The following is a 14190-nucleotide window of genomic DNA, read 5'->3' on the forward strand; positions in this document are numbered from 1 at the left end:
AAAATGTTGTAATATATTTTGAAAGTTGTCCTCTATTAACCAAGGTTCTAAAAGGCGGTTATCAGGTACGTGGCGGTTAGGGACCGTCACACGATAAATCGGCGCGGCGGTGATTTATCGGAGATAAATCGGAAATATATCGGTTTTTAAATTTAGTGTAATATATTTCTAAATATTATTTATAAATACTCAAAATATATATAAAAGAATGTTTAAACATAATTCTATCCTATCATTCATATGTTATTATATAATTCTAATTACTCAATAAATAACAAAAATTTTAAAACAATAAGATCATAATATAATAAAAGATTCTTACGAAATACAAATACCACGCAAGTCTTTCGCATCAACAATTAATATAAACACAACAAAACATAAATTGCGGGGTAGTACTTGGTTTGGTTTTGGAAGTTGAAAGAATTGGAGAAAAACAAAAAATCAAAACATATTTTCATTTTAATTTAAATTTAAAAAAAAAAAAAAAAAAAAAAAACCGATTTGTTGACCGATATATCGGTTTGACCCGCCAAAAAACCGCCGCAAACCGCCTCGCCGTAAAGAACCGATATTCCAAACCGCCTCAACAAAATCGTAAAGGTTTATAATTGATACCGATATGGCGGCCGATATATCGACCGCCACGACCGATATTTAGAACACTGCTATTAACCATTAATCATTTTTAACTCAAAATTTCAACTTCATCGCGTGTGAACTAACTAGCGTCTCTTATATGAAAAAAAAACCAAGCAGCGTTTTTTTGGTGAAGTAATTAGGATAAAAGTGAGACCCAATAAGTGAGAATGATTGATTAATCAATCACACAAAGCCGTAAAATTGGAAATGGAGAGAGAGAGAGAGAATAAGATACAGTCGTCGTGGGCAAGTCTTCCTCGTCAAAAGTTGTCGTATGAAGCAAAGCAAAGTGCATAAAGTAATTCCACCACAAACACAAACACAAACACAAACACAAACTGACTGTCGTAAAAGCATTTCTTCACAATATCCGAAAAACAATCACTCACACAACGACACACTCACCACGACTACTAAAGCTAAAAATTAAATAAAAAAAAAAAAAAAAAAAAGAAAAAGCATGATGCCCAACCCAATCACACAGCAGACAAAGATTTTTCAGTTCCCCACATTCTTTCCTTCCTCCCAGAGAAATCTAAAGTAGAAACAAAAGTTTTTGAATGAATAAAGAAACATACATACACTTGCCCTACTTCTTCATCAAAGCATATATATATATATATATATATATATATATATATATATATATATATATATATATATATATATATATATATATATAATGAAAACATTGTCCATTTACGCTTTCCGAAGCAGCAGAACAACTCTGCAAATTCGAGTAGAATGGCGAGTTCGAGTGGGACGAAAGATGAAGTGGGGCCACCAAGAACGATGTCGAGGAGGATGACTAGAGCACCGACAATGGTTGACCAATCAGAGGGCAGCGCAGCCGACAGTGAGCTTGTCCCTTCTTCCTTGGCTTCCATTGCCCCCATTCTCCGTGTTGCTAATGAAATCGAGAAGGACAACCCTCGCGTTGCTTATTTATGTATGTTTTCATTTTTTTACGAGTTTCTAGATGTGAATGGCTTCAATTTTTTGATGCATTTCATAAATGATAAATTTAATTCACTAATTTCAGTTGTTGTTTCAGTGTATCGACACCGGCCACTATGTTGATACTAAACGGAAATAATCTTTTATCGAATCGGGATAAGGACTAAATGTTTGTTTGATTCTGTATTTTCTTTTTAAGAAAAATAGATAACATACAAACTTAGTACATCAAATATGATAGCCGTAGTGTTTGGTTGACTCTAACTACCGTCTTTTTTAGCAGTAGGACGGATATCCGTTTACACTTTGACTATAGCAGTATTCTTCTCGTTTTTGGAATAGGCCGCTTCCATGCATTTGAGAAAGCACACAGGATGGATCCGACATCAAATGGGCGGGGTATTCGGCAGTTTAAGACATATTTACTACACAGGCTTGAAAGAGTACGTCGATTTTAGCTCTATATTTATTTTACCATGCTATTCTTTCTACATAATAAATTTCGGCATTTTGTGTTTTTTTCTCTTTGTAATTTATGTTGTGCTTAATGTTTTTTATATACGGTCATTGTGCATAGGAAGAAGAAGAAACAAAACCCATACTCGCGAAAAATGATCCTAGAGAAATCCAGAAATATTATCAGATCTTCTACGAGAAAAATATCCGAGAGGGTCAATATACCAAAAAACCGTAAGGCTCAAAGTAATTTTATTAACAGTAGCTTTCGAATATTTCAAGGAATTGTTTGTTCGACCTTATGAATTTTTTTATTATATGTCGATCTCTTTTACAGAGAGGAGATGGCTAAGATATATCAGATTGCAACTGTGTTGTACGACGTGCTGAGGACAGTTGTACCTCAATCAAAAATCGACGAGGAGGTTTCATTCATGTGTTTTGCTACACTATTCGTGAATTTAATTTATTTATTCAATTTTTAGAATTCTGGTAAAAAAAAGTATTTGAATTTTATTAATAACATAATAAATGCAGACTCAGAGATATGCGAAAGATGTCGAGGAGAAAAAGGAACAGTACGAGCATTATAACATTCTGCCGTTGTATGCTGTTGGTGTTAAACCAGCAATCATGGAACTCCCCGAGGTTATTTTATTTAATATTCTCATACATACTGCCTATTTTATCTTATCTTGTAGTTTAATTTTTTTTTATATATATAATAATCAGATAAAAGCAGCACTTCGAGCTATACGTAATGTTGAAAATCTTCCGGTGTTTCAAATGCCTGAAGGAAAGGAGAGAACGGTCAACGATATTCTCGAATGGCTTGCTTTACGCTTTGGTTTTCAGGTACATTTCAACACTCCTTAGCAGTTGAATTGTGATTATTGAGTTGGCTCAGCTAGCTGACTATGTTCATTTACCTTTTTACCCCCATGGTGGTGCTGAAGAAAGGAAATGTAGCAAATCAGCGAGAGCACTTGATATTGCTTCTTGCTAATATGGATGTGCGGAACAAGAATCTTCAGGACTACGAGCTCGTACGTATTTTTTATTTTACTTATATTAATATTAAGATTCAGACAAATTAATTACATAATGCGTGTATAATGTGACAAGAAACGATACTGCAGTTGGATAACCACACCGTTCAGAAACTGATGGACAAAATTTTCAAGAATTATCAGTCGTGGTGTAAATACTTGCACTTCACACAAAATCTAGAGTAAGTTTGTATTTATAATCATATAATTATATTTATATATAATAATATAATATATATATATGTATCTTCGTCGTCCTTGCCAGGTGTCCATGGGGTGATAGGAGGCAACAGTCGCAGCTTCTCTACATCGGACTTTATCTCCTCATTTGGGGTGAAGCTTCAAACATTCGATTTATGCCGGAATGCATTTGCTATATTTTTCACCGCGTATGTTTCGTTTCTATAACACGAGCACTAATTGCTTCCTTAATTGTATTATATTCTACTGATAATCGAGTTAGCATTTTTGAAAAAAAAATATAATGTCTTTACATTTCGAAAAACCGTAGATGGCGCATGAGATGTATGGAACTGTATTTGGTAACGTCGAACATGTGATCGGAGGTGCGTATCAAACGGCAGCACAAGGCGACGAGTCATTTCTGAGGGATGTTGTGACACCGATTTACGAGGTTTTGCGGAAGGTACTTCTTTTCACTAATGCTACTCTCGGTAATTTAATTTTTTTTTTTTTTGATTCCTAATAATCCGCTCATCTTTATTCTAAAAGGAAGCTCGGAGAAATAAAAGTGGGAAAGCAAGCCATTCGGAATGGAGAAACTACGACGATCTCAATGAATATTTTTGGTAACATTCTTAATAATTATATTAATTTCTCTACTTCTTTTATTAAACTTCCTTGCTTTGTTTTTTCAGGACAAACAGGTGTTTGAAGTTGGGTTGGCCTTTGGATCGGAAAGCTGATTTTTTTGTACACTCAGATGTAATAAAGCCAGCAAACAAGGTACCCTACCATTTTTTTTGCTCAAAGACTGCAATCAACAGAATAACCATATAGTAGAAAATTTAGCTAATTTACGGCTTCGAGGATGTAACGTTGTTCTTTCTCTGTTAATGGTGATAAAATTGGGGAGTTTTTAGATGTAATTAGATGCATATATCTTATCGTAAAATGCTATTACGTTGATAGGGAAATAATCAGGCTGTAGGAAAGAGAAAGCCCAAGACAAATTTTGTTGAACTGCGTACGTTTTGGCACCTTTTTAGGAGTTTCGACAGAATGTGGATTTTTTTCATTATGGCTCTCCAGGTACTTTAATTTGCTAACATTCGTATATATATTTTCTTTATGTTATTCAATTTTCTCTTGATCTGTCCTTTGTGTGGTTTCCTTAATTATCTTTCTCTGTATCAGGCTATGATTATCATTGCATGGCATCAACGTTTAACCTCAAACGTACTTTTTGACGAGGATGTCGTTCGAAGTGTTTTGAGCATCTTTATCACAGCTGCTATTTTGAATTTTTTGCGAGGTAACTATATTACCTACTCTCTCTCTCTCTCTCGTTCGTATCAGCTGCAAACAGATTAATAACATGTGTACTGTTTTGCAGCCGTCCTGGATATAGTACTCAGCTTTAATGCATGGAGGAGCTTGAAATTTACGCAGATACTCCGATATCTACTGAAATTTGCAATCGCTGCATTTTGGCTTGTAGTGATGCCAGTAACGTATTCAAGATCTATTCAGAATCCGAGTGGGATAATGAGATTCTTCAGTAATTTGGGAGCCGATTGGCAGTCACAGTCGTTGTATAACTACTGCATTGCAATTTATTTGATACCCAATATGTTAGCTGCCTTGCTTTTTCTATTCCCTTTTCTTCGGCGATCTTTGGAACGTTCCAACTGGCGTATAATCAACATGCTGATGTGGTGGTCTCAGGTATTCTTGTTATTGCTCGTTGAATGATTGAGAATATTGTCTCGTATTTTTACGAATTTACCTCATCTTCGTTGAATTACAGCCCAAGTTGTATGTTGGAAGAGGAATGCATGAAGACATGTTCTCCCTTCTCAAGTAAGCCCCGTTGTTTATCGTTTCTCCTCCCGTTACTTGTTTGTTTATATTGCCAATTTATCTTAGATAAGTGAGTGCACATGTTATGTTTGAACACTCGATTCTTTTGTGCTCAGGTACACGCTCTTTTGGATCACACTGTTAATAAGCAAGCTTGCATTCAGCTATTATGTTGAGGTAACTAGTCCTTATTTATTATTATTATTATTATTGTTTTTTTTTTTTTGGGTAAATTATGGCCAACCCCCTGAGGTAAGGTCAAATTACATAAAAAAAACCCTCGTGTTTCGGTAATTACAATCACCCCCATCAACTATGAATCTTCCTACACTTCCACCCTTGTGGTGTCAAATTTAGTGGAATCTTTTAGATTATGTGGAATATTCTCCACTTCGTACCCGTTTTACCGCATTCGAGCTCCAAATTTTAAAACTAGATGATCATATCAAATTGTGGTGCATCAGAAAATGCATTTTTGCACAAAACGAGTACAAACTAGAGAACATTCCACGAAATCTAGAAGATTCTGTTGAATTTGACACCATAAGGATGGACGTGTAAGCAGATTCATAGTTGAGGGAGCTGGTTGGGGGTGATCGTTAGTTACCTTTCTTTTTTGTTTTTTTTTTTTTAATGTAAGCTTGCATTCAACTATTATGTGAAGTAAAGTTGTTCTAGGAGGAGTCCTTTAACCTGTAATTATCCGCTCTCAAATACACGTTTTCGAGTCGGACTCATTTATTTCTCTTGATTAGATAATGCCGTTGATCGAGCCAACACAGACTATCATGAATCTGACAGTCAGTAGCTACGATTGGCACGAATTTTTCCCAAACGGTAACAATCTTTATTGCATTGTCCATTTACGCTTTGCGTTGCTTCCGAGGATGCAGCTAACTAATACAAACACAAACATGATGTGCAGTTACTCATAATATTGCTGTTGTTATTGCAATATGGGCGCCGGTTGTTCTGGTATGTAACGAGAAACACGACACGTTAATTTTTTCTACGTAAATGTCTTGTTAAATTATATAAAAAAAGGTTTGTTTTCTAATAGGTTTATTTCACGGATACGCAAATATGGTACGCTATCTTCTCAACTGTCATTGGTGGGATCTACGGAGCATTCAGTCACCTTGGAGAGGTTCGTAATTCTTTTTTCCATATGCTCCAATAAATTCTTAAACCCTCTTCGTAAAAAAAATTTCTCGATCTTTTTTCCGTGCCGTTTCGATAATTGTAGATAAGAACACTTGGTATGTTAAGGGCAAGATTTGAATCAGTCCCTTCGGCTTTTAGTAAGCGTCTTGTTCCTTATTCCAAAGAGGAAGCCAAACAACATCAGCGGGTATGTCGATATTTCACGGAAAGGTTTTTCGGTTAATTAAATTTTTTTTATTTTTTTTTTGTACGTCTGACCGGAAACTGGTCTTGTAGGATGACACATGGGAAAGAATAAACATTGCAAAGTTCTCTCAAATGTGGAATGAGTTCATATTATCTATGAGAAACGAGGATTTGATAAGCCATAGGTTGGTTAATTTTTCGACATACTCTAAAACTAGATTGAATAATTCATGCTTGTATACAGTAGAACCTCGATAAATTAATAACCTCAATTAAATAACAGTTTCTCTCGGTCCTGACTACGTGTTAAATTATTAACTCGATAGTTTAATAATTCGCTAAATTAACAGAATTTCCCTAGTCTCGACTGTATTAATTTTGTAGAGTTTTAACTGTATAACCGTATTTACCAGGGAGAAAAATCTGCTGCTCGTGCCGTATTCGTCGAGTGATGTATCTGTTGTGCAGTGGCCTCCTTTCTTGCTTGCTAGTAAGGTAAAAATACACATATATATATATATATATATATATATATATATATATATATATATATATATATATATATATATATATATATATATATATATATATATATATATATATATATATATATATATATATATATATATATAATTTGTTGCTCGTTGAACTGTCAAATGTTTCTGTTGTGGACTCATTTTAATTCTCGTAACCGACATTAATTAGATTCCGATAGCACTGGACATGGCGAAAGATTTCAAGGAGAAGGAAGATGCTGAATTTTTCAAGAAAATTAAGAACGACGATTTCATGTATTTCGCAATAATTGAATGCTACGAGACGCTTCGGGATTTGCTTCTTGACCTTCTATTAGATGATGGTGATAAAAAGTAAGGAACATTCTTATTTATCTTACAAATATATATGAAAAGTCTTTTATTTCATTCTAACCGAAGCCGTTTGTGCTTTTGCTCTGCCTTTTTTTCAGAATAATTTGGCAAATATGTGAAGAAGTTGAAAGCAGCATCCAGCGACGAAGATTCTTGCGAGATTTTAAGATGAGTGGGCTGCCATTGTTAAGTGATAAATTGGACAAATTTTTAGACCTACTTGTGAGTTGCATATTTTTTATTTTTCGACTTTTTTCGGTTCAATAAGCTATATTACTACTTGTTAGTTTTAATGATTTCGCCACCTCGATTTGTGCAGATGGCTGATTACGAGGATGCTCAGTTATACAGATCTCAGATTATCAATATGCTCCAAGATATAATAGAAATCATCATTCAAGATGTAATGAATAACGGCCACGAGTACGTCTCTCGTATTTAATTTCATTTTACCACCTTATCGTCAACGAGTTTATTTTTCAACCGTTTTGAGATCTCGATGTTCCTTTTTTCACATAGGGTTTTGGAAAAAACACATTCGTTGCATCACGACGAAAAACGAGAGCAGAAGTTCGAAAGGGTGAAGATTGATCTCTTACAAAGCGGTTCTTGGATGGAAAAGGTTGTGAGGCTTCATTTGCTTCTGACAGTGAAAGAATCAGCAATCAACGTGCCGATGAATTTAGAAGCTCGTCGTCGGATCACTTTCTTTGCAAACTCTTTATTTATGATAATGCCTAGTGCTCCAAAAGTTCGTAACATGCTGTCTTTTAGGTAAACTTTCGTCTTTAAAGCTTCGTAATTTCTTTATTACCTTTGCGTCGATTAAATGGATATTTACTCTGTTCTATGGTTCAGTGTTTTGACACCGTACTATAAAGAACCGGTTCTTTACTCAACGGAGGAGCTGAACAAGGAAAACGAGGATGGCATTTCAACCTTATTTTATCTTCAGAAAATATATCCGGGTTAGTTTTAAATTAAAATTATTTTTTGCATGACAACAATAACTCTATATAACTATTTATTATGCATTGCGAAGACGAATGGAAAAATTATTTGGAGCGGATTACTGATCCGAAACACGGTTCTGACAACAAAGACCGGTCTGAATTGGACCGTCAGTCGGTTGATCCGAAACACGGTTCTGACAACAAAGACCGTTCTGAATTGGACCGTCAGTGGGTTTCTTACCGCGGTCAGACACTCGCTCGGACAGGTTAGTTAACTTTCGAGCATTTTGTGTAGTAATGTATGTTTTCTTTGGTCGTTATTTTACGGTTTTTTTTTTTTCGTTTTGAATTTCCAGTAAGAGGGATGATGTACTACCGCGAGACTTTGGAACTTCAATGCTTTTTGGATTTTGCTGATGATAATGGTATGTATATATCATGTTTTCCATCTATATCTGTAATTAATTAATTGATTAATTAACGAATTTAATGTTCGCTTGCAGCTATTTTTGGCGGATATCGAGCCATTGACGTAAATCATAGGGACTACAGAATTCTCAAGGAAAAAGCACAGGCTTTAGCAGATATGAAATTCACTTATGTTGTATCTTGTCAAGTTTACGGTGTTCAGAAAAAATCAAGTGACGCCCAAGATCGAAGCTGTTATGTCAATATTTTGAATCTTATGCTCAAGTAAGTTGCAACATCAAATTGTTAATTAGTATAATTAGGCCCCGTTTGGTTGGCAAGATAAGATTAGCCAAGATAAGATTAAATAATCTAATGAAATCCAACTATTTTATTGGAACTTGAAACGTCCAACAAAAATAACTCATTAGAAGGCAAGATAAGCCAAGATAAGGCAATACAAGCCAAGATTGAGGATACCAAACATTAAATTAAGTCCAACTATTTAGTTAATCATGGCTTATCTTCGCAACCAAACAGGGCCTTAGTGGGTTTTCAAGGTTTAATTAGTATCCGGGTTTAATCCCACTTTGGACCCTCCAAACAAATTAATAGCATTTTGCATCCTCGAAATACAATAAATCATGCATAATGCACCCCAAATGAATTTTTGAAGTTAATAAAGGTAATTTATTGTTTTAGTGGTATTGTTTAGGATAGCAAATGTCAAATCAATTTTTTTTATTCATCAATCATTTTGAAACTATAAAGTGCAAAAAAAATATATATCATCAATATATTTAAAAATTATATATTTATATCACAAAAAAGTTATTTTACTAAGAAAAAAATCATTCAGTTATTTCATTGTCAAGTTATTTGAAAATCATATTTTTTCCAAATATTTTTACCTAATATTTCCACCAGTTACAATAAAAGATCCATAATCGAATAATTTAGTGATTTTTTTTTTTTTTTATATCATTTTTTTTAAATAATCTGATGTGATTTTTATTTTTTCGTACTTTGTGCACTTAAAATTAGATTGTAGGTTGAAGAAAATAACAATTTAATTTATTATTTTGCATCCAGGAAAAAAAAAAACCAATAAAAAATGAAATTGCCTTTATTATTCATTCAGCGTGCATTGTGAATGATTTATTGTATTTAGAGGGTGCAAAGTGCTTTGTTTTACAAGGGTGTAAAGTGCTAAAAGACTTCATTTCAAGGGTGCAAAGTGGGATTAAGCCTAGTATGTGTAATTAACTTAAGTGGCTTTTTTTTAGGGCAGTTTTAGTTATTTAAGCCTTGTCTAGATAAACCAATATATTGACATTTTTCTTCAAATTTTAAAATGAATATTTAAGGTATCCATCTCTACGAGTTGCTTATATAGACGAGAGGGAGGAGACAATCGACGGAAAAACTGAAAAGGTTTACTACTCTGTCTTGGTAAAGGGCGGGGAGAAGTTGGATGAGGTAAGCGATGATTTGATTCAGTTTGACCGTTCTTGTACTAGAGTTGACCGACCATTGCATAGCTCGATAGTAACAGTTATATATATTGTGTAATAATGGCAGGAAATATATCGTATACGGCTTCCAGGTCCTCCAACAGAAATCGGCGAAGGCAAACCGGAGAATCAAAATCACGCTATCATTTTCACTCGTGGAGAAGCCTTGCAAACCATAGACATGAATCAGGTTCCTATATATATATATATTTTTTTTTCTAAAAATGTTACGTTTGTTTTTATTTTTCTACTTAGACTCGCGTTTCATAAACATGATTATCTTGTCGCAGGATAATTATTTTGAGGAAGCGTTCAAAATGCGCAATGTTTTGGAGGAGCTTCTGAAAACTCATCACGGACAACGAATGCCTACAATATTGGGGCTAAGGGAGCATATTTTTACCGGAAGGTGATATTTTTATTTTTACGTAAACGACGTGCATTATCTAAATTATGAGTGTACTTACCTCTTTTTTTTTTTCTTTCGTTTTGATCGCAGTGTTTCTTCACTAGCTTGGTTCATGTCCAATCAAGAAACCAGTTTCGTGACTATTGGACAAAGAATTTTGGCAAACCCCCTTAGGTAAACGTTGTCGTTTTCAATTTTTCTTTGGAATCTACGATGTTTCCGGGTTTAATATTTTAAATTTATCGAATTTCATTTTACAGGGTAAGGTTCCATTACGGACATCCCGACATTTTTGACAGAATATTTCACTTGACGAGAGGTGGCATGAGCAAAGCTTCGAAAACAATCAACTTGAGCGAAGACATATTTTCTGGTACCATCTACTTGAAAAATCTCACTTCACAATGATTATTATCTTTGATTTATTTAATTTCTAAATGGGAATTACTATTATTTAGGTTACAATTCGACACTAAGACGGGGGTACGTAACACATCACGAATATATCCAAGTAGGCAAAGGAAGAGATGTTGGTATGAATCAAATATCTCTTTTTGAGGCAAAAGTTGCAAATGGAAACGGAGAGCAGACCCTTAGTCGAGATGTATATCGACTTGGACGCCAATTTGATTTCTATCGAATGTTGTCCTTCTACTTCACCACTGTTGGCTTTTACTTCAGTAGCATGGTGTGTGAAATTACGCATATGTCCTTTTCGAATCTTCTGAAATATTTAATTCGAGTTTCTTTTTCAGGTCACCGTGCTGACTGTGTACGTGTTCTTATACGGACGAGTATACATGGTCTTAAGCGGGCTTGAAAAGCGTATACTTGACGACCCGTCGATTCATCAGAGTAAAGTTCTCGAAGAGGCTTTAGCCACGCAGTCTTTCTTCCAGCTAGGTCTTTTACTCGTGCTGCCCATGGTGATGGAAATCGGGCTCGAACGAGGGTTTCGAAGTGCCATAGGTGATTTTATCGTCATGCAGCTCCAGCTGGCATCTGTCTTCTTCACATTCCAGCTCGGTACAAAAGCCCATTACTACGGTCGAACCCTTCTGCACGGTGGTTCTAAGTACAGAGCCACAGGCCGTGGCTTTGTCGTATTTCACGCCAAATTCGGTGATAATTACAGAATGTACTCGCGCAGCCATTTTGTGAAAGGGCTCGAGCTTTTCATGCTGTTGATTGTTTACGAGGTGTACGGGCATTCGTACCGCAGTTCTTCTTTGTACTTTTTCATTACGTTTTCGATGTGGTTTCTCGTCGCTTCTTGGTTGTTTGCTCCTTTTGTTTTCAATCCGTCTGGATTTGAGTGGCAGAAGACCGTCGATGATTGGACGGATTGGAAGAGGTGGATGGGGAACAGGGGCGGTATCGGTATTTCACCCGATAAAAGTTGGGAGTCGTGGTGGAATGAGGAGCAGGAGCATTTGAAATACACGAATTTGAGGGGTAGAGTTCTTGAAATCGCACTTTCGATCCGCTTTTTCATCTACCAATACGGGATTGTTTATCAATTAAAGATATCGCACGGCAGCAAAAACATCCTGGTAAATAGTGTTGTAATAACATTTTGTGTCAATATTTTTTTTATTTTCTTTTTGGCTTCTCTGCATGTACTAATTTTTATCTTCATGAAGGTTTATGGCTTGTCTTGGTTTGTCATGGCAACTGTGCTTCTCGTATTAAAGGTATGTCTACACTATACGCGACCAAAGTCGCTTGTTTTAAATTTTTTTTATCGTTATTACACGACCAATTCGTATACTATTATTACAGTATTTGTTTTTAATACGAACTTTCGTTACCCGCAACAGATGGTGTCGATGGGAAGAAGAAAATTCGGAACGGACTTTCAGCTTATGTTCAGGATTCTAAAAGCACTTTTATTCCTCGGATTCGTGTCGGTTATGACTGTGTTATTTGTGGTTTGTGGCCTTGTTGTTAGTGATATATTTGCAGCTATATTAGCCTTCATGCCCACTGGATGGGCCCTTATTCTGGTAAGTCTAAAATTTCAATTCCCTTTTCTTTCTTTATTTTTAATATTAATTTTATGGTGCGCTATTACACATTTTTTTCGATCATAACTATGTTATGAAATATTTGGCTTTTCGTTGGTTTATTACAACGGCGCAGATAGCTCAAGCATGCAGACCTTGTCTGAAGGGAATCGGGATTTGGGATTCAGTGAGGGAGTTGTCGAGAGCATATGAAGCGATAATGGGGCTCGTTATATTCACGCCTATTGTTGTGTTATCTTGGTTCCCTTTCGTATCGGAGTTTCAAACGAGGCTTCTCTTCAATCAAGCATTTAGTAGAGGGCTACAGATTTCCATGATTTTGGAGGGGAAAAAGGACAAGACATCCTCCACTTGAACAAATCATTTTGTACATTATATATATATATTGACTGAACAAATAGAGATTTATTAGGTACAAGAAAACACCCTACAAACATATGACATACATTCCACAAAACATCATACTGAATAGAGTATATTAAATATAGATTTATTTATTACTGTATCGATAATGATTTTCAATATTTACCAAAGTCGGTTAATTGGGATGGGTCAGTTTACTGGCCGGTAATCAACCAATCCAACCTACGGACAACTCTAGTTGCACCATGAGGGACAACCAATTGACATTTTTTTAAGGCAGATTCTTTGTCACCTAATAGTTAAGTTTTTAGTAGCCTATAAGCCATAAAGTACCATTTCATCACATAAAAAGATGTTGTAATCTCATTCTAAATATTGTACAACTTTGCACTATGCGGCCTTGGAAATATAGTTTTTTGCCACTTTGTACTCTAAAAAAATTAATAGCACTTTACGCTCTCGAAACACCAATGTTTTCAGAACCAGACCGGCTATAGAACCGGACGGCCATTTGGGTCATGAGTTTATAGGGTCGAACCGGTTCAACCGGGTTTTTAATTTTTTCAATATGCTATTATTTTATTAATTTTAATGTTTTAAAAATATTATTTTCTTTATATTTTTAGTCTCCCAATTATTATTTCACTTTTATCTATTTTGCTTCATTTTTTACTATATTTTATTGTTTATATTCTATATTTTTCCATTTTTTTATTTTTCAAATCCGGCAATCGGCTAACCCTATTCGATCACCCATGATCATATGAGACAACCATTCGACCACTCATGACCAATGTTCTGAAAACCGGACCGGACATAGAACCGGCTAGCTCACTGGGTCACGGTTGAACCGGTTCAACTGGGGTTCGACCGGGTTTTCTAATATTTCAATTTGTAATTATTTGTGAATAATTATAAGATTATCATCTTTTAAAAGTGTATTTTAATAAATATATTCACCATTAAACTTATATTCGAGAGTTATAAATTAGTTTATTTACAGTAAATAATTTAAATTTATGTTTATATTAATTTTTCAATATTGTTTCTTTATACTTAATTTTAGATTTTTCTTTTGTGTTTTTTATTTATTAATCCCCCTCCCTCTAATGCACCAAGCCGCCACCTACCCCAATTCCCAAATCCCGAA

General features: G+C 35.0%; 1 protein-coding gene across 1 annotated transcript; it reads left to right on the forward strand.

Moving 5' to 3' along the window:
- The first annotated feature begins 905 nt into the window (after positions 1-905).
- LOC105963514 (callose synthase 7) lies at positions 906-13186 on the forward strand. The gene is made up of 41 exons (XM_012987919.2): positions 906-1591; positions 1942-2042; positions 2177-2289; positions 2393-2480; positions 2593-2703; positions 2788-2910; positions 3012-3101; positions 3195-3286; positions 3370-3493; positions 3616-3750; positions 3837-3913; positions 3983-4070; positions 4257-4376; positions 4482-4599; positions 4681-5012; positions 5095-5147; positions 5264-5324; positions 5903-5984; positions 6073-6122; positions 6208-6294; positions 6394-6498; positions 6588-6682; positions 6911-6992; positions 7203-7366; positions 7465-7588; positions 7686-7789; positions 7886-8140; positions 8225-8334; positions 8409-8585; positions 8676-8744; positions 8823-9012; positions 10095-10206; positions 10309-10431; positions 10532-10650; positions 10741-10824; positions 10911-11023; positions 11109-11338; positions 11406-12203; positions 12294-12344; positions 12471-12656; positions 12793-13186. Exons 1-41 carry the CDS (start codon positions 1387-1389, stop codon positions 13030-13032), a joined length of 5781 nt encoding a protein of 1926 aa, XP_012843373.2. The 5' UTR covers positions 906-1386; the 3' UTR covers positions 13033-13186.
- The last annotated feature ends 1004 nt before the right edge of the window (positions 13187-14190 follow it).

This window comes from Erythranthe guttata, chromosome 13, assembly GCF_056151865.1.
Source record: "Erythranthe guttata isolate IM_541 chromosome 13, IM_541, whole genome shotgun sequence".
NCBI lineage: Eukaryota > Viridiplantae > Streptophyta > Magnoliopsida > Lamiales > Phrymaceae > Erythranthe > Erythranthe guttata.